The 25,247-nt window shown below is 58.6% G+C and overlaps 1 protein-coding gene across 4 annotated transcripts in view; it reads right to left on the minus strand.

Annotated features, from left to right (window-relative positions):
• Positions 1 to 2,040: 2,040 nt before the first annotated feature.
• The window catches only part of ATG4B (autophagy related 4B cysteine peptidase), a 29,237-nt gene continuing 6,030 nt past the window's right edge, over positions 2,041 to 25,247 (minus strand). For 2 of the 4 annotated variants that reach the window (XR_006736922.1, XR_006736923.1), the window contains exons 2-12: positions 20,879 to 20,980; positions 20,657 to 20,728; positions 17,952 to 18,050; positions 17,464 to 17,565; positions 16,772 to 16,844; positions 13,718 to 13,797; positions 8,164 to 8,357; positions 7,143 to 7,221; positions 6,676 to 6,821; positions 5,112 to 5,903; positions 4,555 to 4,597 (exon numbers count right to left, since the gene is read on the minus strand). Coding sequence is in view for 1 of the 4 variants with exons in the window: in XM_045559527.1 (XP_045415483.1) it covers positions 2,372 to 2,445; positions 4,504 to 4,597; positions 5,112 to 5,168; positions 6,676 to 6,821; positions 7,143 to 7,221; positions 8,164 to 8,357; positions 13,718 to 13,797; positions 16,772 to 16,844; positions 17,464 to 17,565; positions 17,952 to 18,050; positions 20,657 to 20,728; positions 20,879 to 20,980 (1,172 nt within the window). In the remaining 3 variants the exon portion in view is untranslated. Of the gene's footprint in view, positions 2,446 to 4,503; positions 4,598 to 5,111; positions 5,904 to 6,675; positions 6,822 to 7,142; positions 7,222 to 8,163; positions 8,358 to 13,717; positions 13,798 to 16,771; positions 16,845 to 17,463; positions 17,566 to 17,951; positions 18,056 to 20,656; positions 20,729 to 20,878; positions 20,981 to 25,247 lie in introns of those variants that run through there. The other 2 variants (XM_045559527.1, XR_006736924.1) reach the window with 2 other exon arrangements.

Here is a 25,247-nt window from a genome sequence, read left to right on the forward strand (position 1 = left end):
AGGCAGAGCAAATGGGTGTGACGCTTGTGTAACTTTGAGATGGGACAGTGTCCTGGGTCATCCATGTGGGTCCAGCGTCAGCTCGGGCATCAGGGAGAGGCCAGAGGTGCTACACTGCGGCTGTGACAGTGGAGGAAGGGGCCGCGGGCCAAGGACAGGCGGCTGAGAAGCTGGAAAAGGAGGGGAAACGTTCTCCCCCGGGGCCCTAGAAGGACCAGCGCCAGCCGACTACACGCTCTGCACCCGGCCCTCCGGGACGGTGAGGGTCCGCGTGGCAATGTTCTGGAGCAGCCACAAGAAGCCAACAGAGGCATTTAAGAGGCTGTGACTCCAGTTCTCGGGCCCAGCAGTGCTCCCCTCTTTCCCGGCTGGATTTGGGGGTGATGGGGTGCCCCGCACTGTCCACAGGGACTTCACGGGGCAGGGTGAGTGGATGTCCTCGCCGTCCCTGTACATGTCCCTGCTTTCCGCAGCCCACGACGGCCACAGCTCGTCTGGGGAAAGCTGTGCTGTTACATCAAACCGAGCGACCCTACGGGGAAGCACTTTCCACTACAGCCTCCTGCTGAAGACAGCACCACCAGTTCACCGGCCCCAAATCACTTCTGCTCGCACTGTTTTTCTCTCAGGGTCACAGGCTCACCCAACATACCTGATGACATGTGGCACGGCGTGCAGAGAGCCAGGCTGGGGGGCGGCTCGCTCACCTTGGGCAGCCACACCCTTTGCGTGTGACGTCACAGGCTGACACACTGTTTTCCTGGAAATCACATCCAACCGTAGGAAGAATAGAGACACAAACTTAGTTTTCTACTGAAACTGTTATTATTTGCCATTAAGAACTGCAAACTATACTACTAAGAACGAACAACGTTCCCTTCAGTAAGCCTTTTTCAAAACAGACACTACAAGGCTCCCCTTTGGTCGAGGTGTTCCGGCCACTTCCACTGCAGCAAGACCCTCCTCAGCTCCCACGGGGTGACGGGGAAAGACGCAGAGCGCTGAAGGAATGCGGAGAGTCCCGGCCTTCTCTCCTTCCCCCCAGCTACATCTGAGGAGGATGAGGGAGGGAGGGAGGGAGGAAGGAGGGAGAGAGAAGGAATACACAAATAAATTACGTCGTCGTCGTCACCGGGCACTCGCACTCGGGGGCTGTGGTTCTCTGCCGCCTGGAGGGAGCTGGGGCGTCTGCAAGGCAGCGGCAAGTCTGCCAGAGGCCCCTGCGCCACCACCCCAGCTCCCAGACCCTCCCATTCACGCCTCCCAGGGGGAGCAAAGCCACTCTTTCAGGACAGACCTGCGTGGCTATGGCCCAGGACACCAGGGTCAAGAGGTGGCAGGTGCTGAAATTAGTGCTGAGGAAGGTCTGGAAACGTCACCAGCTGGTGCCTGCCCCCCCGACTGTCCCCCACACCCCACAATGCTGGGGTCGTCTGACCCTTTTGGCCCTAAACCATCTGAAACCTCAGTGACCCGCAGGGGCACTTCTGAGCAAGGTAAAGACACGGAGGAAGGCTCCCAGGCGGCAGTGTGCTCCAGCCCACGCTTGGGCCAATGTTGCAGGCAGAGGAAGCTCCCTGCCACTGCCTGTCGCTGGGGGAGCCGGGGTGACAAGCAAGCAGCAGCACGTGGTGCATCTGGAAACGCCGCAACCCCTAAAGTACAAAGAGCTGTGCCCTGACAGTGGCCCTCAGCACTATTGCTCCGGAAGATGCCCCCAGGGCACGGCAGCTGCCCGCAGCCCGGCCGTCCACGCTGTGTCCTGCGCACGTTGACGTCTCTGGAGTCCCCACACACCCCACCCCTTGCAGCTTCTCCCCAAAGCCAGCGAAGCCTCGCTGAATTCTTTCAACCTGGTCTCCCACTGAGGTAGCCCTTGATACACCACACCGGGCAGAGGGACGCGGCCACGCGCTCGCCCTGCGCAGCACGAGCAGCCCAGTCCACGGGCACGAGGCCATGGTGGCCGTCGCTCCTCACGCGCCAACCTGCAGGTCTTCCGAGACTGACTTGGGAAGCGCCCAGAAATGCATGTCTGTGTCGAGCAACTTCAAACAGGACTTTTAATTCCAAACCAACCACAGAACTGGCGCCCAGGAGGAAGCAGGACCGAAGCCAAGGTGCTACCGCAGGGCTGGCAGTGTCAGGTGAACTCTCTGGACGCTCCCGGTGGACGTGCAGGCCCTGCCGAGTGCCAGGCTGGGCCGTCTGGCGCTGGGCGTGAGGCCTCCGTCCTGGTGCAGAGCAGGGCGGCCCGGGGGACACTCGCAGGCTGGATGGGTGAGGCGCGGTGAGTGCCCCAAGGCAGGGCTGGGCTCCCAGAGGCACCCCCACCAATGGCCGGCGGAGGCTGTCCCCCGGCCCTGGCATTTCAAAGGGACAAGATTTCAAAGTCTTCATCTTCTGAGTCAAAGAATCTTTCCAGTCGCTCTACGTCAGAAGAATCTAGAGGAAACAAAATACGACCTCCTGAGATGTCTCTCCTGGGCTGTTTTGGCTGTGGGGGGGCTGGGAGCTGGAGGGGGGGCCGGGAGCTGGAGGGGAGAGCCGGGAGCTGGAGGGGGGACTGGGAGCTGGAGGGGGGGACCGGGAGCTGGAGGGGGGGCCGGGAGCTGGAGGGGGGACCGGGAGCTGGAGGGGGGGCCGGGAGCTGGAGGGGGGCAGGAGCTGGAGGGGGAACCGGGAGCTGGAGGGGGGGCCGGGAGCTGGAGGGGGGACCGGGAACTGGAGGGGGGACCGGGAGCTGGAGGGGGAACCGGGAGCTGGAGGGGGGGCCGGGATCTGGAGGGGGAACCGGGAGCTGGAGGGGGGCCGGGAGCTGGAGGGGGGGCCGGAGCTGGAGGGGGAACCGGGAGCTGGAGGGGGGATCGGGAGCTGGAGGGGTGCAGGAGCTGTAGGGGGAACTGGGAGCTGGAGGGGGGACCGGGAGCTGGAGGGGGGATCGGGATCTGGAGGGGGGGCCGGGATCTGGAAGGGGGGCCGGGAGCTAGAGGGGGGGGCCGGGAGCTGGAGGGGGGGCAGGAGCTGGAGGGGGGCTGGGAGATGGAGGGGGGGGCCGGGATCTGGAGGGGGGGCTGGGAGCTGGAGGGGGGCCGGGAGCTGGAGGGGGGGCCGGGAGCTGGAGGGGGGCCGGGAGCTGGAAGGGGGCAGGAGCTGGAGGGGGGGCCGGGAGCTGGAGGGGGGCAGGAGCTGGAGGGGGGGCCGGGAGCTGGAGGGGGGCAGGAGCTGGAGGGGGGCAGGAGCTGGAGGGGGGGCCGGGAGCTGGAGGGGGGCAGGAGCTGGAGGGGGGGCAGGAGCTGGAGGGGGGCAGGAGCTGGAGGGGGGGCAGGAGCTGGAGGGGGGGCAGGAGCTGGAGGGGGGACCGGGAGCTGGAGGGGGGGCCGGGAGCTGGAGGGGGGGCCGGGAGCTGGAGGGGGCAGGAGCTGGAGGGGGGGCAGGAGCTGGAGGGGGGTCAGGAGCTGGAGGGGGGACCGGGAGCTGGAGGGGGGGCCGGGAGCTGGAGGGGGGGCAGGAGCTGGAGGGGGCAGGAGCTGGAGGGGGGGCAGGAGCTGGAGGGGGGTCAGGAGCTGGAGGGGGGACCGGGAGCTGGAGGGGGGCAGGAGCTGGAGGGGGGGCAGGAGCTGGAGGGGGGGCAGGAGCTGGAGGGGGGACCGGGAGCTGGAGGGGGGGCAGGAGCTGGAGGGGGGGCAGGAGCTGGAGGGGGGGCAGGAGCTGGAGGGGGGGCCGGGAGCTGGAGGGGGCAGGAGCTGGAGGGGGGGCAGGAGCTGGAGGGGGGGCCGGGAGCTGGAGGGGGGCCGGGAGCTGGAGGGGGGACCGGGAGCTGGAGGGGGGCAGGAGCTGGAGGGGGGGCCGGGAGCTGGAGGGGGGCAGGAGCTGGAGGGGGGGCAGGAGCTGGAGGGGGGGCAGGAGCTGGGGGGGGCAGGAGCTGGAGGGGGGACCGGGAGCTGGAGGGGGGCAGGAGCTGGAGGGGGGCAGGAGCTGGAGGGGGGGCCCGAGGGCCGCGGAGGCACACGGGGCACCGACTGCCCAGCACAGACAGGGGCGACTCGCTGGCGCTGCACACACCGAGTGTCCCCGGCCAGCGCCCGGGCCCCGTGCTCCGTGAGGCGTGGGCTCCACCCTCACCTGCCCCGGAGGGTTCTTTATGACAGACGGAGGTGTGAGGTGGCCGTGCGCAGGGCCACGCGCTGAGCCGCAGGGAACTCCAGGCTCTGAGCCCACCTGCTGCCACGGGCTGCCAGGCCGGGGCTGGCTCTCGGGCACACTGACCACTGAAGGCTCAGTGCCACCAGTGGCTGGTGGCTCCACTGCCGGATGCATCGTCAGAGACAGCCTGGACTGTCCCACCTCTGAAGCCCCACGCGCACACCCAGCAGCACGGCGCCCCGGGCAGGGGCCCAGTGTGGGGCAAGGCTCACAAGCCGAAGAACCAGGACCCGAATAAGCAGATGGCAAATGCCACTGCCCCGGGGGACCCTGCCTGGCTGTGCCACCTGCACTCACCTAGGGACAGGTTCAGGACGTCGGGGCAGGCCAGGTGGGAAGGCTGCTGCTCCACCAGCTCGAACATGGGCAGGGCACCTCCACGCAGTGACAGCTGTCAGCAAGACACAGCGGTGAGACGCAGCCCCACCGCAGAGGTCCCTATGCCCAGGAGGAGGGGGGACGCCAGCCACAGCCATGGTAAAACGCAGCTGTTGCCCCACTTCACCGATGAGAAAATGGAGGCCAGTTTAGCAGGAACCCAGCGTGGTGACCGACACGCAGCCCAGGCCTGCCGGGCTGGCAGCCGCCCGCACTCAGACCAGCTCAGCAGCAGGGCGGAGGGTGGGGGCTGTGCGCCCCAGCGACTGGCAGCCTTCGGAGCGAACACAGCCCAGCAGCTCACCCCCCCACCCCCGCCACGTCAACACCACACCGGGAGTCAGCTGCAGACCCCGTCCCCAGTCAGCGAGCAAGGTACACCCCCAAGGCGTTAATCCTGACGAGCACGATGCGGGGGACACTCCACCCTGTGCAGGCTGCACAGCTGTGTGAAGCAGGAACAAGCCCCCCTGCCTGTGTCTTTCCAGGGGGCTCGGCTCAGCTCGGGTACAGGGGCAGCTACCAACCTTTTTGACTTGCTGGCACCAGTCATTGAAGTCGTCCTCCGTCTTACAGAAAAACCCCTAAAAGGAAACGACTGTAAACAGGGAGCAGCACCCGCGGTCAGCTGAGGTGCGGGGTCTTCACCCCCACTGCCCAGAGTGCAGACACGGCCCCCGCACGCAGGCGCCGGCCGGGAAGGGAGCTCCCTGGGCCCCCGAAGCTGTCCGTGGCCCTCTGGACCCAGGACCCAACTCTCCTTGCGCTGTCGCTTCACTCAGCCCTTGGCCCCTGCCTTGATTTACCCATAGGTGTTAGGTTGTGTGCAAGCTGTGACTGGGTGTCAGGGCCGAGCGGGGAGCCCCCGCTTCTCCTGGTGGCAGGGCTGGCGGCTCCGAGACTCGGCCTCCGCCCAGCCTCTGCCGAGAAGCTCAGCAGCAAAGGCCACCAAGACGCTCCGAGGACATGAGCGGCTGCACTGCGAACAGGGAGCCCCTGCCAAGGAAGCTGACTGGCAGCGGCCCTGCCAGGAACCACCTGGAAAACCATATTCTTAAAGCCGTCTGGACTGACAGCTGCTAGGAATTCTCAACACTGCCCGATTCACAGATGTTAACGTGAAAAGAAAAATAAACAAGAAGGGAAACAGAAATACGAAGCGGAGGGAGAAGCTCAAACTGGGCGTCCTCTCTTCTCGTTTGAAGACGCTGTTGCTGCTGCCCGCGGCTCTGCTGGGCCCGAGGAGCCAGCGCGCACTCTTCCTCCTCGCGGGCAGGGACGGGAGTTGTCCCACCCTGTGTCCCCTTCGGTCTCAGCTCCTGAAAGTTCAGGCTGATGCTCGGACGTGGGTTCTCCCCACCTGCCGCTCTCCAGCCTGACCTCACTGTCGCCAGTGCCAACCGCCAAGACCCACGCACTGAATGTTGGTTACACAGCACCTCAGGAGCACCCGCCTTCCTGTTCCTGCCACCCTGCCAGGATGCCTGGGAGGTGCTCGGGCGCGGTACACGCTCTGGGACGGCGCCATGGCTCAGAGACTGTCTCGTCTCAGGACCAGGTCTGCCTTATCTGTCACAGAGCAGCGAATCCAGGACCCAGAGTCCGTGGCTCAGTTAATGGCCTCCCTGGGGGTGTCAAGGTGGTCGTGGCCTCTTCCCCACCAGATACATTTCGAGGTAGGCCGGTCTGTATAAACCACACCCAGAATTCCAGCTACGTAATCCAAAGGCAAGAGTGAGGAAGCTCACTCGTAGGGAATCATCTCCCAGACACACTGCGACCGAGCCCGGGGAGCCGCAGAGGAGGAGCGGAGGGGTCTAGAGCTGCCCTTCGTGCCTGAGCAGTGGGGTGGGGACTCTCCGGTCCCCTCGAAGGCTGTGCAGGAGACAGACGCTTGTGGGGAGGGAGCTGGTGTCTGCAGGACACTGTTCACGCTCTCGTGCCCTTCGAATTCCAAACCACGAGAACGTAACACTTATGCCAAAACGTTCAAGAAAACTATAAAACCCTGAAGGTTTTCCTTTTCATCTAAAACAGGATTTGGCACAAAATGACTCAGAACTGCCCGCAGCTCCCGCGGCCAGGACGCACCACAGCGATGGACGGGTCGAGCTCCCCGATGCTCATCCTGCAGGGCGGGTGCTGGCAGTGGAAGGTCTCGTCGGGGACGGGGCCGCCGTCAGCGAACTCCACCGCCGGCTGCGTCGTGTGGGGGTCCAGGTAGATGAGCTCCTCCCCTGGGCAGGAGGAGGGAGACGGTGGTGGGCAGGTGGCCGAGCCACGTCTCAGACCCGCCACACCATCGCCCACAGGGACATGCCATGCTGGGACACGGCGGGTGGACGGGCTGGGAGCCAGACTGTTGGCAAGGAGGGCACAGGAGGCCACAGACCTGGCAGCACCCGGGACCCACGGGGGCGGAGCGTGCTGCTTGGCCGCCAGCTGCCCTGAGTGCAGTGGCTGCCTGGGTCTGGGGTGAGGCGGGGGGTGGGGGCGCTGCCCCCAGAACGCCCTCCCCTCAAGGCCCACAGGGACATCGCTGCGGGCCCACGACTCACCCACGTAACCGATGAAGTAGTGGGCGCTGTTGGGCTTCCCTCCGATCACCCCCAGGGACTGGGGCATCATGAAGCAGCGCTGCGGGGGAGGGAAGAGGCTGCTGAGCACCCACCTGCAGACCCCCCCCTGCGGGCCCCGCACGGGAGGAGGACGCTGCCTGCACAGGCACAGCCCGGCCCAGGGCCTCGGCAGGAGCCAGCGGCCCCCACCTGCTGCCACAGGTGGGCCAAGGGCCTGTCGCAGCCCAACCGGGTGACACAAGAAGGCAAACGAGAAGACGCGGTCCTCAGGAGCTCAGTCCAGGAAGGACCAGACCACCCTCAGGCCAAGGACACAGCATCTGCAGGGTTCTGTTGCCCGGGTGGGCCGTGGGGGGCACGGGCGTGGGGTGCCGGGAGAACGGGCCTGGCAGAGCTGCAGGCGCACAGAAGCCAGCAGGGTGTGGGGGGGCAGAGGCCGGTGCGGGGGTGGCACAGGGCCCAGCAGGGGGTGGCGGACACCAAAGGGGGGTCAGGCGGCCAGAGACAGGGGATGAGGTGGAGACAACTGAAGGAGCTTAGTAAAAGGCAGCATTTCAATTCCACACGGGAATGACCTCAAACATGACTCGCTGGTCTAAAATTCAAGTTACCTGAAGGAGAGAAGGTTCCTCGTCACAGGGGAGGGGCCTGTGGATGGAGCTTCCCCAGGGAGCTCAGTGGCCCATCTGTCACCCCCAAACCCTGCCTGCAGCCCCCCTTCCTCGAAGGCCAACCCACCCTCCACAGGGATGTCACACTCGAGGGAGGGGTGGGGAGGGCACCAGGGCACAGCAGACGCAGGCTGGGGCCCCTGTCGGGCTCCTGACACCTTGGTCCTCACTGCTCACCAACGCGGCGACCACACCATGAAACCCAACCAGAAGGCCTCCCTGTGTCGGACCCTCTGTGAGCTCTGCGACCGTGGCTGCGGACCCCCCGCCGGCCGGCTGCCCAAGCCCTGGCTGAGAGCTGGGGGGGCGGGCGAGAGACGCAGCCGCACCTTCAGCGTCTCCACATAGGCCTCATTGATGTCCGTGAGCCCCAGGCGCAGCGGGATGAGCAGCACCAGGGGTCTCCAGGGCGACGGCCTGGCCACGACCTCCGCTCCGGCCGGGAATCCATTGCAGAGCCGCTCGGGGTCCGCGGGGAAGGCGGCGGCCCCGGCACAGGGTGGGCCGGCCCTGCACAGCCTTCCTGGAAGGGAAGACACCGTGATGGGCCAAGGGAACCGGCAGTTCTCCCCGACACACACCGCGGGACTCTGCAACAGAAAAAGGGTGTTACCAAGCCGGGCACTTAAAACACAATTCAAACCTGTGTAAGAAAAAGTTTGTACAACCCTGCCACCCACAGAGAAAAAACATTTTCTGCGCATACTCGAAGATTTTTATTGTGAAGTAAAGCACACACACAAAACGGTGCCATGAAAATTCACGCGCACTTTGGAGGAAAGTAACAAGCGAGAACCCACGTCCCACCAGCCCGGCCACAGGCAGCTCCCGCGGGTCCCCGCAACCCCTCTGGGGCCCTTCATCGAGAAAGCTTCCAGGAGTGACGATGCTCCCTCCTGCCCTCACTTCCCGTCTGAATGCCCTGGGCGGTCAGCTGTGCAGTCAGTGACGGAGACAGCAGGTGACCCCCGCACCCCACCCTGGTCCCTGAACACCACCCCCCCACAAGGACCAGGGCGGGGCGGGGGCAGCCTGGAGCACCTCATTAACGCCAGAGAGTGAGGAAGCGCCCAACAAACAGGACACCTCAAAAGACAGAGCCAGCCTGAGGGGGCCCCTGGCCAAGTGGGGGCAATCGAGCACTGAACACGTGACAGTGACGAAACACACTGAGGATTTGAATCTGCTGACCTGGAAACAGTTCCTCAAACTCAAACAAGGGGAAAGGGGCGAAAGGAGGCTCTTCTCCCGAAAGCCACTGATAGACAAGGAAGGAGAGGGTGACTAAGAAAACCACTGTCTTCTGCCACACGGGTGACAAACAGCTGAGGCAAAACTCACAATGCATATTAGCGTCACCCTCAGATTACTCATTAATTACAAGGGAAAAGAGCCACCACCTTGCCCGGGTGACCCAACACTGTTGCCAACAACGGGACACACCAAGGCCACAGCTCTGAGGGTGCAGCGAGGGACACAGTGACAAGGGACACACCAAGGCCACAGCTCTGAGGGCGCAGCGAGGGACACAGTGACAAGGGACACACCAAGGCCACAGCTCTGAGGGTGCAGTGAGGGACACAGTGACAAGGGACAGACACACCAAGGCCACAGGTTCTGAGGGTGCAGCGAGGGACACAGTGACAAGGGACACACCAAGGCCACAGCTCTGAGGGCGCAGCGAGGGACACAGTGACAAGGGACACACCAAGGCCACAGCTCTGAGGGTGCAGTGAGGGACACAGTGACAAGGGACAGACACACCAAGGCCACAGGTTCTGAGGGTGCAGCGAGGGACACAGTGACAAGGGACACACCAAGACCACAGGTTCTGAGGGTGCAGCGAGGGACAGTGACAAGGGACACACCAAGGCCACAGCTCTGAGGGCGCAGCGAGGGACACAGTGCACCCAGGCTGGATCGAGGCCAATGGCTGACCCAAAGCCAGCCAGGAGGCAGCCAACAAGCAGCACACGGGACGTCCAGCTGGCCTGGATTCTTCAAAAATGTCAACACTACGGAAGACCCAGAAAGAAGGGGCAGGACTTTCCATATTCGAGTAGACTCGGAAGGCGTGGCAGCTACCTACACATGACACCGGGTGTCCTTCCTGGGACAGGCGCCATGACAGCAGCGACGCTGCCTCTCCTGCCTGTGATGCGAGGCCACGTGGTTCTGAAGGAGAATGTTCCCCCTCTTGCTCATAAAAGCAAAGCGTGTGTGCTGTGAGAAGGCAAGTGTGTCAAAATACAGTTGGGAATCCAGGTGGAAGGTTTACGGCTTCATTGGTTATGATTCATTGAACTTATTTTTTTTTTTTGACACAGTCTTGCTGTCACCCGGGCTAGAGTGCAGTGCCGTCAGCCTGGCTCGCTGCAGCCTCGATCTCCTAGGTTCACTGATCCTCCTGCCTCGGCCTCCCAGAGTGCTGGGGTTACAGGTGTGAGCCCCCGCGCTGGCCACTGGCCGGGGCTTTGTTACCACCATAGATCCTCCCCATCTCAGGAAAGTGACTGGACACGTGGGTTGGCTCCAGGAATGACCCAGCGCAGGACCCGCCAGCTCTGCACTCCTGGAACTGCACCGCACTGCACGGGTGTGTGTGGACGGGCTCTGCAGACGCCCTGCCGTGAGCATGACAGAGCAGGCTCTGGTCGTCCCTGGCACCATCTGTCACGCCCCTGTGCTCCCTTTACAGTCACATACTTAAGTGTCTACTTCTCCATCGGTTACGACAGTTAGAACGCAGGCCTATGCCCCACCGCAGGAAACCGGGCCCCTTCCTCAGAATGCTGACCGTTTCCTGGCCGCTTCTGGCCTGGCCCGAGAGGGAGGCACAGGCCAGTCCGGCAGCCTTTTTTCAGAGCAGCTTGGGATGACTGCTATGATTTGGATGCTTACAGAAGTTTCTCCTTATTTTTGCAATTTGGAAATATCGCCAAGAACAAGTATATTTAAGTTCTCTTGATAAAAAATTTGGGGATCTTTACCTGCAAAGACTCAACTCTCACCAACGCAGGGGGACTTCTTCTTTTCCCCTCAGCATCGATGCTGTTCCCACCTCCAGAAAAGCTGTAATTCACGCTTGGCTTCCAGCCGCCTCTGCCCTGCTGCGTCAACTCTGCCTTTGCTCTGACTCTCGGAGCAGCCTCGGCTGGAGACCCCCCTGCCCCCGAGTACTCTTGCACGGGTATTCAATGTTCCTTCTGGGGGCATCTGTACCCACTGCCACACCGATGCCTTTTCCACTCTGTCTTTTCTCCCCATGGCTGTGACGTTCCCACTGTCTGCTGCGGTTAGAAAGGTCCAAGTCCACCGACTCTAAGGGCCAGCAGAGCCTGCCGGCCTTCCACAGGGTGGATGGGGTGGACAGGCGGGCGGGCGGAGGATGGACGGTGGGTAGAGAGACGGGTGGTGTGGACGGACGGACCAGTCTGGGCAGCAGGGCCTCCCCGTGCCCGGCGCGCGGTACCTAAAGTCTGAGCGGGATCATCGCCAGGCAGCTCGTTTGCTGGAGGAAGCTGTGGGATTTCTGAATGTCATCAGTTTTTTTCCTGTTTCTTCCACAAGCAGGTCTGAGAAACTGGGAGAAAAAAGTCCTTGCTTGGCCAGGAAGTGTTTCTCCAGCACCTGCCGTGCTGACTTCTCGCCCAGGCCTGCGGCCTCGGGCAACTTCTAATAGTGGACCGGAAGAGCAGCCCCTCCCTGCCTCTCCTGGGGCTCCTACGGCCAGAGGCAGTTGGCGTGGGCCCTGCAGACCTACCTGCCGCACCCCTCACCCCGCTGACCGCACTTGGGGCCACTCCTCAGTCTCACTGTCCTTGCTGGTTGTTTCAATGCTATTCTTCCTAAACGCGGGTGTCTGACATCCGCTACTTGTTCCTGTGATGAGGAGGGTCCTTGCTGACTGGGGAGGGGAGGGTGAGGCACGCAGTGAGACTGGGCTGGCCGCGGCCACGCAGCTCCCACATCCCACAGGGAGCCAGTGTCCCCGCGGAGCTGTCAAAAATGCAGACTCAGGGCTGGGTGTGTGGCTCACGCCTGTAATCCCAGCACTTTGGGAGGCCGAGGCAGAAGACTTGTTTGAGGCCAGGAGTTGGAGACCAGCCTGGGCAACAGAGTGAAACATTGTCTCTACCAAAAATAGAAAAATTAGCTGGGCGTGGTGGCGGCACCTGCAGTCCCAGCTACTCGGGAGGCCGAGGCAGGTGGATCGCTCGAGCCCGGGAGTCTGAGGCTGCAGTGAGCTGTGCTGATGCCACTGCTCTCCAGCCTGGGTGACGGAGCGAGACCCCATCTCAAAAAAAAAAAAAAAAAAAAGCAGACTGAGGTTCATCCCCAGGACCTGACCCCTTTCTTCCTCTGACAAGTCACAGCTTCCTTAGTGCAGCTCCGGACGACCCCGAGACCCCAGGAGAGACTGGACCTGGGGTCCAAATGCAGTCAAGCTGCCCCCACCAGCGCCACATGCACCGAGTGGCGGGAGATTCCGGAAGCAGCCTGTCCCTCGCCCCGTCCTGGCCGTCACACCCAGGCAACCAGCCTTCCTAAAGCCAGGGGCGAAGCGTGACTGGCTTAGACCCTGAGGGTGGGTGATTTTTCCAACACCCGGGGGAGGGACAGGGGAGGGAGAAGTTAAGGTACAGTATAACAGTATATTGCATAGCCGGCTACGATGGTTACCTTGTTTTCATTGCCAGGAGAAAATGCCTGCAAAACCATGTAAGTTTCTGAAAAGCATGGAAACTATGCTTTTCAAAGCATGAAAGAAAAAGTAAGTCAAGATACAGTAAGAGTTATTTCTCAGTGGTAAAATCAGTGTTTTCTTTCTCTGCATTTTTCCTTAGTTTTCAAGGTTTTACAAAAATTTCAAGAAATAGAATGAAAGGAGAAGGCAGAAAGAACTACACACCTTCTCTTATGGTCCATAGGTCTTACGGTCTTATGGTTCTGGGGAACAGAATCATTAAAGGGAAAGAGCAGAAGTCAGTGCTGCTCTGCGTTGGAACGTCACGTCCCTGTGCCCTCCGGACAGGGGCTGCGGCACCGCAGAAAGGCCAGGGGGTGAAGAAACAGGGTGCAGAGGCCCCGTCACACTGCAGGGAAGTCGCATGTCTGCAGCCCACGGTCACGCCTGTGGCAGCACGCCACACCCGTGGTCACGTGGCAGGACCCCCTTCCACTGCAGACCTGTGCTCTTTTAGGAAGTCTCTTACTTTGCCCTTTCTTAAGTAAAACAGGATTCAGGGCAACAGCCTAAGTGTGCAACTTCAATTAAACTGGGGTTGAGGCAGCTCTGGGAAATCCTCTGGGAAAAGGTGCTGCTGAAGGTGCGGGGCAGTCGGCAGCATCCCGTCGGCTCGGCAGCGTCCTGGCACGCGAGACAAGTCTGGAACTCACTCCATGGGCCACACGTCGAGACTGAACCTCATTTTCCTCCTACACGTGAACTTCAGCAGCCTGGGTTCCCTCAGGTTTCTAGCGGACCTTTCTTCCAACAGCTGAACAGAGCAATGTTCTTTCTCCGTAACACACCTTTGTTGGAGATGATGCAGCTAAAGCGCAGTTCTGTATTTCTTTGTGGTACGTTAACGCACACAAACGAATTTAACCAGAATTCCTGCATGGATGTAGCTAAATGCTTTATTGTTTGTAACGAAGACACAGAGTGACATGGGGTCCCCAGTAACTCACCTGTGCAGAGAATCGGGGCCCTCCTCTCTTCGCCGGGTGCACACGGCGTGGAAACGAGGTTGCCCCGTCTGGCCTCCCTCCAGGAGACTCACGACACTCGTGGAGGCTCCTCCATGGGCTCAGCCCAGGGAGAACACGGCTCACCCACAACTCCTGCTTTCTTCTCAAGGGAAGCCCGGAACCACTTACTGATTTCCTCCATCACCACGGTGTTGTCCATCGCTATGTGAACTGCCAAGGAGCTCCACGTGTCGAAGACAGCAAGCTTCCTGGGGAGAGCGGAAGGAGACAGGCCCGTGAGCTTTCTTACAGCCCGAAGACATTTCATGTCCGACAGGACGACCGGAGGACAGGGCGCTACGGTGCTGCAGCTGCTTCTCGCACGAGAAGGACCAACTCAGAAGGGCGAGGGGCACGTCCAAGGCCACAGACGGGAAGAAAGCTGAGGCTGGAACCCGTTTCTTCCCGCCTGGGCCTGGTGTTCCCTCCACCCCCACGGTGCACGCAAAGGCTGAGCACGAGAGGCTCCCGTGCAGAACGGCTCCTCAGACACTGTTTCTCCGGGCACAGTGGTGTGAGCCTATGATCCCCGCTACGTGCGGGGGAGACTGAGGCAGGAGGATCACTTGAGTCGAGGTGTTTGAGACTAGCCTGGGCAACACAGGGAGACCCTGTCTTAAAAATAAATAAATAAGAAAAAAATCTCATCACTAGGAAACACACGGAAACTTTTTTTTAAATCAAAAACAAACAACTTTGAGGCAGGCCCAGCCTAGCGTTATTGTGCACGCACACCCCGCCAGCCCCTCAGGTCCCACTCTGGTCTCCCCCCACCAAACACCCTGCACTAACAACCGAGAGGTTGGAGACCTTGCAGAGGACGTGCGGCCCGGCGAGAGCACCCCTGTGAAGGAGGCAGGGAGGACCGTGGACAGGGAGAGCACCCCCGTGAAGGAGGGGAGGGGGACCGTGGACAGGGAGAGCACCCCCGTGAAGGAGGGGAGGGGGACCGTGGACAGGGGGAGCACCCCCGTGAAGGAGGGGAGGGGGACCGTGGACAGGGGGAGCACCACCATGAAGGAGGGGAGGGGGACCGTGGACAGGGACGTGGTTCTGAGAAGGAGCAGATCCTGTGGCGAAAGCCTAACAGGACTGCAATCCTGGGTGCTGTGTACGTGGGGACAGAGGATGCAAATGAAAGTGAAAGAACAGGAGAGCAAGGAGGAATGTTCCAGATACAGGCACGGCTCCTGCCAAGGCCCCAAGACAGTGAGGACCTGGTACGTCTGGGGACAGAGTGATGGACTTGTGCCTGGGGGCACCGGGCGACCATGCAGAGACCTTTCCGATGGGAAGCCCAAAGGCGCTGCCAGGAGAACAGCCTGTCCCCCACCGACCACCTCCCCACTTTCTGCAGCCCACTCGCTGTGCGGAGGACATGGTGACAGGCCCGTAAGGCTGGCATTCTAGGGGCAGCAGACAGAAGGAACCGTACAGGTCCTGAGTGGTGCAGAGAATATGGCAGGGGCCGGGGGCCACCTGTGAGGGAGCTGGGGGAGACGCCAGGACGCGGCGCACATTCAAGGAGCACAAGGTGTGCTGTGCCGGGAGGCCGGGCAGTGCACACCTGCTGCAGGCCAGCCAGGAAGCGCCAGGACTGTGCAGGGCAGAGTGACGGCTGACATAGTCTATAAAGATGGCTCTGCTGCCACTTGAAAGAAAACAAGGCTTCAGGATGGCAAAGAGAGAAGACCGACAAGAACACAAGAAATGAGCGTGGACCAGGGTGGGGAGCGAAGAGAGACTTCCAGATGGGCGTGCTGAAGGAGAGCGCTCTAGAAAGAGCTGATGTTGACCTGAGTGCCTGGAAGGGGTGCCTGAGGGGCTTCAAGTGGGGACATGGAGCAGGCAGAGGCACAAGGCAGGACCTGGAGCGAACGTCTCAGCTCGTGACAGACTTGGGAGTTGTTGGCCCTCAGCCTGTCAGGGAAGAGCCCCTGAACGGGCAAGACCTGGGGGCACCAGCCCAGAACCACCCCCCAGAAACACTGGGATGCCAGGGCACACGGCCACAGACAAGCGGAGTGAAAAGTGGCAAGTGACCTGCAACCACAGGTGAGCTCCTAGCAATTGCAGGAAGAGCCATTTCAGAGGATTCACAGTGGGGGGGCAGGAGTGCGGAGGCAAACACCGTACGGCTGTGGCCCCCAGCACCCCAGGCCGCCCAGCAGCAGGTGAGCACAGGTGAGCACAGGTGAGCGAGTGGAACTGCATCTGTGTCCACACCCGCTCCCATCGCTGGCATCAGCGCCTGAGCTCCGCCTCCTGCCACATCAGTGGCACCACTGGCTTCTCGCAGGAGACTCTAACTGCACACGGAGGGACGGAGGCTGCGGCTCCTTGTGACAATCGGATGCCTGAGGACCTGAGTGGAGCTGAGGCGGTGATGCCAGCGCTGGGGAGCGGCTGCAAATGCAGATTGTCATCGGCAGAGAGGTCTGGCTGCACAGAGACCATAACAAATCAATTGCTTGCAGACTCATATCAAAACCTTATCAGTGAGTGGCAAGTGACAATGTAATAATAAAGGAAATAAAGTGCACAACAAACATGATGCGCTTCAATCATCCTGAAACCACCCCCTCTGCCCCCGTCGGTGGAAAAACTGTCTTCCATGAAACTGGTCCCTGGTGCCAAAAAGGCTGGGGAACGGCTGCCTTGCGGAACAAGCGAGGTGCGAGGGGAAGGGGTGCAGCGGAAGCTTCCCGACGTTAATCACGTGGGGAAGGGACGACAGGCGGCACTCACAGGAAGTGGAGTCCAGGCAGACCCCAACGATGCGGGCGCGAGGGGGCTACAGCGGAGTTGCGAGGAACATGAGGCAGAGGCTGGGACACCAGGGGACACCAGCTCTGGTAAGCGGGCAGGGGCGGGAGGGCCACGGCACCGCATGGGTGGCCAGACCAGTCTCACCTGCCCACACCCGCAGAGGCCACCGCTATAGAGGGACCCATGAGACAGACAAGGACCTGATCCAACGGCTGTGACGCGGATTAAGGTGTTCATCTTATTGAACACAAGAGCCGATGCACAAGGCCTTGGCCCACTCCCCTCCAAGGAACGTCCCTTAGGAATAGGGACCTCTTATTTTCTTTAGCAATAAAGGCTCAAGGAGAGTTTAAACCCCCAAAGAGCATCCATGCTGTCCCCAGAGACACAGAGGAGTAGAGGCTGAATACCTACTTGAGGACCTGGGCAACGGTGTTGGGCCCGTACCACTGGCCGATAGACTTGCCTTCGCCAACGCCCATTTGTGCTGCAGGGAACAGACCTAGATCAGTGACACACGCCCTCCCCGGTCAGCCCAGCGGTCCCCACCCCCTACCTCTGGTGGCATGTGGCACCAGGGAACACGTCGCAGGAAGGCCTGGACAGCCACCCCGTACCCTGCCTCCAGACAGAGGGACGAGCCTGCGAGATGCAGGGACCTCCTCTAAGAGGGAGTCGGGAAGGGACGGACCACGTCCCAAGGTTTGTCCTTCACTAAGAACTGAAACAAGGGGGGACTGAGGAGATGACATGATCTGACGTGTAAGTCCCGGGGGACTGTCCTCTCCTTCCTTCTGTGAGTGAGGACATGACGCTCACAAGCCGGCTTGCCTGGAACACAGGCCCACCGGGCTCCACTGCCTTCCCTTCCACCTGAGCACTCAGACGCTCTGACAAGGCACAGAAGGGACACGGGCGGGGGGGTGGGGCAGGGGAGCGAGGCCCGGGGTCTGAGCTGGCGCTGGACCACCCGCAGCAGCCCCGGCAGTCGGAGCCAGTGTGACCGCAGCCTCCCGCTGCACACGCCACACCACAAGGGCTCCGGGAAGCCGACGCCTCTGCCCTTCCTCAACGGCCCAGGACGGGCACGCGGCGCGGTCCCCCACCTATCTGGTGAATGGAGTAGTAACTGTCCTTCCTGTCGAGGAAAGCGTGGAGGACACTGAAGTAGCTGTCGGGCTGCCTCTTCCGCTGCGTCCACCTCCAGTCTGTTGGGAAAAGACAGGTCAGTCCTACCATAAACGAGAAATACAACACTCTTCACTTTCGACGAAACACTCAAGATGCGGATGGTATCCAAACCTTTTCTGAATCTTTCTAAAGTTAAAAGCCAAATTCTCCAGGATTGCAAATACACATATGCCAACTCATCAAAACAAATCCATACAAAAAGCAGAAAAGTTTCGGTGGTTTAAAGGTAATTTCTAAAGTGTAAACTCTTACCAGCATTCTTTAAAGACAGATTTTTAATCAATAAACAGAAATGGGTCATTACTCAGGGAAACCCCAGACTCTAATCTGTGTTTTACCCACGATGCGCTTGAAACAACCCTTCCCCTCAGTCCTCTTTGCTTCCCAGAACACTGCGACTCACCTCGGCCTAAGTGCCGGCACACCAGGGCCTGGGCGAAGATCATCTGTCCGCACCGCAGCATGCAGCCCCAGCCCGTGTCCGAGGTGGGGCCTGTCCCCCCTGCCGTGGCAGACAGACAGAGCTCGCGGTCAGAGGGCCCAGCAGCTGCCAAGAGCCCACCAGCAGGAAGCACTGGGTCGGCGCCAGGACAAGGCGCGGACACCGCCGTCCGTCAGCTCTGCCACTGAGGACTCGGTGACGCCACGGCCCCACTTGCTGTGGAGTGAAGCCTCCCGACGGCTTCCTCAAAGTGGACAAAACACGCGAGCAAGTCGGTCACGGAGCAACAGGAAGGTCTGGCAGACACACAAAAAGATGCTGACCCTCATGAGTGACCCAGAAAATGCGAAGTTAAAGCAGATCACGTCCCAACTGCCAGAAAGGCAAAGATCCAAAGGTGTGACGACACCTCGTGTTGCTGAGGGTGCAGGTGGGGCCCCGCTGGGTGGCCAGTGACTCAGCCCTTCAAGTGCACACACCTGGCCCCCCAACCTCACTCCCTGGGGCCCACACAGACGGTGTGCGCTGTGGAACTTGTGTGTGTGCTGTGGAACTTGTATGTGCGCTGTGGAGCCGTGTGTGCGCTGTGGAACTTGTGTGTGCGCTGTGGAGCCATGTGTGTGCTGTGGAACTTGTGTGTGCGCTGTGGAATCGTGTGTGCACTGTGGAACTTGTGTGTGCGCTGTGGAACTTGTGTGTGTGCTGTGGAATCGTGTGTGCGCTGTGGAACTTGTGTGTGTGCTGTGGAATAGTGTGTGCGCTGTGGAATCGTGTGTGCGCTGTGGAACTTGTGTGTGTGCTGTGGAATAGTATGTGCGCTGTGGAATCGTGTGTGCGCTGTGGAACTTGTGTGTGCGCTGTGGAGCCGCGTGTGCGCTGTGGAGCCGCGTGTGCGCTGTGGAACTTGTGTGTGCGCTGTGGAGCCGCGTGTGCGCTGTGGAACTTGTGTGTGCGCTGTGGGGCCGTTTGTGTGCTGTGGAACTTGTGTGTGTGCTGTGGGGCCGTGTGAGCGCTGTGGAACTTGTGTGTGCACTGTGGAACTTGTGCGTGTGCTGTGGACTCGTGCGTGTGCTGTGGACTCGTGCGTGCGCTGTGGAGCCGTGTGCGTGCTGTGGAGCCGTGTGGAAGGTGACAGACGATGGGAAATGCCCTGCCAGCCCACAGGCGGGAGTCCCGTGGAATGGCGCCGTGCAGCCGGCACAGGAGGGGCAGCAGACCACCCGTGTGGGTGAGATGCCAGCGACTACACACTGTGTGAGGAGCAGGATTCAGCGGTCAGGCCACGAGAGTTGCAGTCCTGGCCCACCCTTTACCCACCTCCGAGCCCGGGCACCTCCTCCCACACATTGGGGGAAACAACCAACGCTACCTCTTGGGGCACGGGGACCGGCACACACACACCCCCATCAGCAGTACCTGTCGTCACCCTCCCTTCACTTCTGACAAAAACAAACCATTTCTCAGAGCCAGGCGCAGCAGGCCCTGCTACGTGGGAGGCTGAGGCAGGAGGATCGTTTGAGCCCAGGAGTTCAAGGTCAGCCTGGGCAACATAGCAAGGCTCCCATCTCTTAAAGAAAAATTAATTTTAGAAACCCCACCCAACCATCTCTGCAGAGCTGTGGAAGGAAATGCACCACACGCAGCCTCTAGACCCACAATGGCCGCTTCGCCCGCACCTGCAGCTCCCCCGCCACGCCCCCGCCAAGGTGCAGCTAGCTTCTCCCTAGCCCCGGTTTCCTGCCTAGCACCCTGGCAGAGCTGACTTGCAGTCGACAGAGGCTGGGGACTAACCTGCATCCAAGGCTGAGCAGGGGCAGGCTCAGAGCAGGTATGAAGTAGGTATTTCTGGAATGAACAACTATTTCCAGGGCAGACCTGGCCAACGGTACCATTAAATGTCACCCTAAAGGGATGAGCACCTTCTCTCCCTACATTTCAGTGTTCTCAGACGTCAAGCCATGTGGCTATTTTACTTCCACTTCACTTTGGAGAAGGAACAAAACCACATCCAGGAGAAGAACCGAAAAGCCTGACTCAGCCACTGGGGAGGTGCGAGTCAGCCTGGTCCCCGTCCTCTGACCACCCGGCGCGTACACAACAACGAGGAATCTCGTTAACGGAACACACCGTAGTGTTCAGTGGCAACGTGCCACAGTTACCTTGCCCTTCAAATCTCCCCACAGCTAAGTGTGGAACATACTAGAAAAGATGATGGATAGAGAATGGCTTCCAGACATTCTTGACCTACAGTAAGAAACACACTGTACAGCCGTGACCCAGGACACACATTCAGCTACATAAAACTGAAACTAAAATCTCCCGAAGCAACATGCTGTCTCACTAGGGCAAACACACTGTTTCATATTTTGTTCTGTTCTACATTTTGGAAACTGTTAATCATGACCCATGATACTGATTTCAGGTCCAGTAATAAGCTGTGACTTACAGCTCAAAAACCCCTGCCCTAGGCAGAATCAGGAGCCCGGGTTTGGATTCTAGCTTTGCCACTACTGGGAGTGAGACCTCAGCCAATTACTCAGCCAGGGTTGCTGTGAGGATTAACACAAAGTATCAGGCATACTGAAGTCAAAACTGTAAGCATAAATTTTCCACCTTCTCAACACATGTGTATTCTGTCACACATTGTAACAAAATGGGGTACTTACCAATGGCTGCAAAGTTTTTCCTGTATGTAAACCAAAGTCTAGATGCCACATCAGACAAGATCTCGTCCTTTTCTGGAGGTTGTTTAAAAGAAGAAAACACACACACAAAACCTTAAGTTCGTAAGTCACATGTTATAGAAGAGTTGGCAGATAACTATTATCACAAAATGCTTTTTGCAGACTGAGCAGTCAGAGCAGAGTGGGCTCCAGTGTGGCTGATACCTGTGAAAATGCTGTATCTTCTACCCAGTATCCAAACGGGCTCTGAGGTCTCAGGGAAATCTTCAAACTCAGCAAACCGGAGAGTGTCGTAGGTCAGAGTAGCTGTTGAAATCAAAGACATCCATCCATCAAACTTTTATAATTTCATAAAATAATATCAAGAGAGATCATTTATAGCATTTCTATGCTTGTTTGTTGGTAGAGACGAGGTCTCACCATGTTGCCCATGCTGGTTTTGGAACTCCTGGCCTCAAGCGATCCTCCTCCCTTGGCCTCCAGAAGCACTGGGATGACAGGCGTGAGCCGCCGCCCCAGCCCACAAGCATTTCTGCACTAAAGGAGAGCATGAGCGTAAATTCTTGCAACAAACGGCACACCCTGTGTTCCTAGCGCTACCACGACAACACCACTGCTGGAGCCAATGCACTTGAACACGCAAGAGGGCCTGCCAGGCAGCGTCTCTGCTGGGGGGGGTGGGAGGTGGGGCCTGTACCCCACTTCCTCAGCCTTACAGACCCCAGGCCGCTGAGTCAGCGTCCAGCAGCTGACATAAGGGTGAGAGACCAAGTCAGAGCCAACCCGAGGAAAGAAAGGGGAAAAAAGCCACCCGATTCAAGCACTTGTTTTAGACTTAAAACGTTTAAAACCTAGAAGACAAAAAATGAAATAAAACCATTCCCTTCATCTTTGTTGGTGACGGAAGTCACAGAAGAAACAAACAAGGAGCAAGCGTCCGTGTGTCCTAAGGTTTGCAGATGTCACCCTGGCAGCAGGTTCAGGTGCTTCAGGGGCAAGAAATACTGGGCTCCCAAAGACCGGTGGTTCTGGCCCACCCCGACTTCCTGGTTAGGCGCAGACAGCTGCGGAGGGACGGGTGCTCCCCCGGTGCGCACCCACTGCTGGAAGCTAAGAGATGAGCTGCTCTGCAAAGTGCCCAGAGGTGCCTGGGTGCCAGAGGCCCGGAGATCAAGGCCTGGAAGCCACGTCCACTTCAGCAGTGCACAGCCCACTTTCTAAGGAGGCTGCAGAGCCAGGCTGTCCACCTGCCGTGCTGACGAGACCCGAGTGCCACTTTACTCTGTCCTGCTTCAGTGAAGAAACCAGAGAGGCCCAGCGCCCTCTTGTCCACAGAAACCCGGTTCCACACTGTCCCAAAAAGGCAGCACCAGCCTGCAGCAGGGCATGCGGCCCAGTGCCCGCAAGGTGGGGAGACGCACACAGCGTACCACAGGGTGGCCGCAGGGGCAAGGGGATCTCTTCAGGGAACTCTGAACACACAGTCTCACCTGCAGCCTCTCTAGCTGGATGGAGCCCAATCACTCATCCTTCACCTGCAACTTCATGGACATCTTTTGAAAACTAAAGGCATTATATGAACGTCTCCCACATCTAAATTTACTTTTTGACAATACCCCCACCTTTCAGTAAGAATGATGGAAACTGGCCAGGCATGGTGGCTCACACCTATAATCCTAGCACTCTGGGAGGCCGAGGCGGGTGGATCACTTGAGCTCAGGAGTTTGAGACCAGCCTGAGCAAGAATGAGACCCCGTCTCTACTAAAAATAGAAAGAAATTAGCTGGACAACTAAAAATATATAGGAAAAATTAGCCGAGTATGGGGGCCCATGCCTGTAATCCCAGCTACTCGGGAGGCTGAGGCAGGAGGATTCCTTGAGCCCAGGAGTGTGAGGTTGCTGTGAGCGAGGCTGATGCCACGGCACTCTAGCCCGGGCGACAGAGTGAAACTGTCTCCCAAAAAAAAAAAAAAAAAAAAAAGGATGATGGAAACTAATTATAAAAAGTACTGAAGACTACAAAAATACACAAGTCACCTGGAGCCTCACCACCAACAGGGCATCCTTCCAGTCTTTGCGCACAGGCCCGTGCCCGCAACTTCACACAGACAGAGGACGACACCACACCTGTGGCTTCCCCACCTTTATCCTTCACGACCACGGGATCATCGTTCCACATGAACGCAGCTCTCCAGGGGTCTCTTGCACCCGCTGCGCTGAAGCGGGTGACTCACTCAGGTGCCCTGTTTACAGCGCTCCCAGTGACTCCCCACCACAGACCGCCAGCCCCCGTCGCTGCAGGGGCTCCGAGCCGTGCACAGGCCCCTTGGCGGGGTGCTGGCTCTGGCAGTCAGAGTGCACATCCCAGCTCAGGAACCCACAGGCAGTAGGTTCCTGGGTCACTTCGTTACTAAGTGTGGATGTTCCCTCACCCACACGATGAGACAGCAGGACAGCCTCGCTGTGTGGCTGTGGTATTTCCAGAAACACTCCCCATTAGGTGCTGGCTGGCAGACAAAAGGGCTCCTATCTCAGCTGGTGTCATTAATGTGAGGACTCCACCGTCAAAGGCACGCACATTGTACTGCCCCCAAAGGCTTAGCCGGACGCAGCCTGTTCCCAGCCGCAGGGTCGGGAGGCACGTGTCGGCGTCTCCAGCAGCACAGGCAGCAGGAACACGGCCACGACGCCGGACGGCCCGGTGCTCACTGCTGAAAGAATCCTCAGCTGCGGGGACCAAGGCCCGGCTCTGCCCTTTTCCTAGAGCAGTTCAAAGCCGGGATACCCTCGGAGGGTTTCAAACAGCACTAGAACATTCCAACAGCAACAAAATTGGAATTACCGTTCTGCAGTGTTGTAAATTGAAATAAGATGGGTGTCTGCGTCCTTTTTTCTCGAGAAAGGACTTTCTGGATTTGAGTCTATATGTTGAACGAAGGCTAGAGGCCAGAGAACAGTAGTGATTTCTATTCCCGCCTTGGCATATACATCTTTTAAGGTATTGCAGAGCTAAAATGAGCAATTCGGGTGAGTACCTCTTTGTAGAATCCAACGTAACTTGAAAATATCATTAAGTCGAAAATGCATTTAATATACCTAACCTGTCAAACATCATGTTAACAGCTTAGACAAGTCTACCTTAAATGTGCTCAGAACAATTACATTAGCCCACAACTGGGCAAAGTCACCTGGCCATGCAATACGCCACAGAGCATAAGTTGTTTCTCCTCGTGACTCCCTGACTGACTGGGAGCGGCCCAGCATCTCGGGAGTATCATGGAGCATATCCCTGCCCTACGAAAAGATCAAAATTCAAAATTTGAGCCAGGGCAGTGGGTCACGCCTGTAATCCTAGCACTTTGGGAGGTTGAGCCAGGGGGATTGCTTGAGCTTAGGAGTTCAAGACCAGCCTAAGCAAGAGCAAGACCCCATCTGTACAAAACATAGAAAAATTAGTTGAGCGTGGGGCACACACCTGTAGTCCCAGCCACTTGGGAGACTGAGGCAGGAGGATCGCTGAAGCCCAGGAGTTTGAGATTGCTGTGAGCTATGATGATGCCACTGCACTCTACCCTGGGAAATAGAGCAAGATTGTCTCAAAAATTAAATAAATCCAAAATTTGAAGTATGTTTCTATTGAACCTGTATCATTTTCATAATATTATAAAGTTGAAAAACTGTTAAGTTGAACCATCATAAGTTGGGGACCACGTATATTTCAGAGGGATGTGGCACATGTTATTAGGACAAAGATCACCTCGTTGAATTATTAAGTCTGTAGTATCATAATCTGGACATTGAGAAACTTTTTTTTTTTTTTTTTTGAGACAGAGTCTTGCTCTGTTGCCCAGGCTAGAGTGCCGTGGCATCAGCCTAGCTCACAGCAACCTCAAACTCCTGGGCTCAAGCGATCCTCCTGCCTCAGCCTCCCAAGTAGCTGGGACTACAGGGATGTGCCACTATGCCCGGCTAATTTTTCTATATATTTTTAGTTGTTGAGCTAATTTCTTTCTATTTTTAGTAGAGACGGGGTCTCGCTCTTGCTCAGGCTGGTCTCGAACTCCTGAGCTCAAACAATCCTTCTGCCTTGGCCTTCCAGAGTGTTAGGATTACAGGCGTGAGCCACTGACCCGGCTGAGAAACTTCTTTTTAAAAGATAATTATTTTTAGAGACTATCCTAGTAGCTAGAAATATAGGTGTGCACTGCCCCTGGAAAATTTTACTTTTAAATTTTTTTTGTGAAGATTGGGTCTTACTACATTGCCCAGGCTGGTCTCCAATTCCTAGCCTCGAGTGATCCTCCCCACTTGGCCTTCCCAAGCACTGGAATTACAGGTGTGAGCCACTGCACCCAGTCTGAGAAACTGCTAAGATAACTAGCTTCCCATTTTAAAAATGTAAATAAGGAATGAGACACGTAGGTAAGGAAGACAGGAAAAACGCTCACTCTGGAAGGAGAGTAACGATGCCTGAGCAGCTCTGAGGTTCAGGATTTTCATCACTGAAGTGGCAAAATGCAAAGCAGGCATATTTCTTGGGTTTATTAGCAGACTTTATAGGCCAGGAAGCCA

Source organism: Lemur catta, chromosome 8 (genome assembly GCF_020740605.2).
Source record: "Lemur catta isolate mLemCat1 chromosome 8, mLemCat1.pri, whole genome shotgun sequence".
In the NCBI taxonomy this organism is placed as follows: Eukaryota; Metazoa; Chordata; class Mammalia; order Primates; family Lemuridae; genus Lemur; species Lemur catta.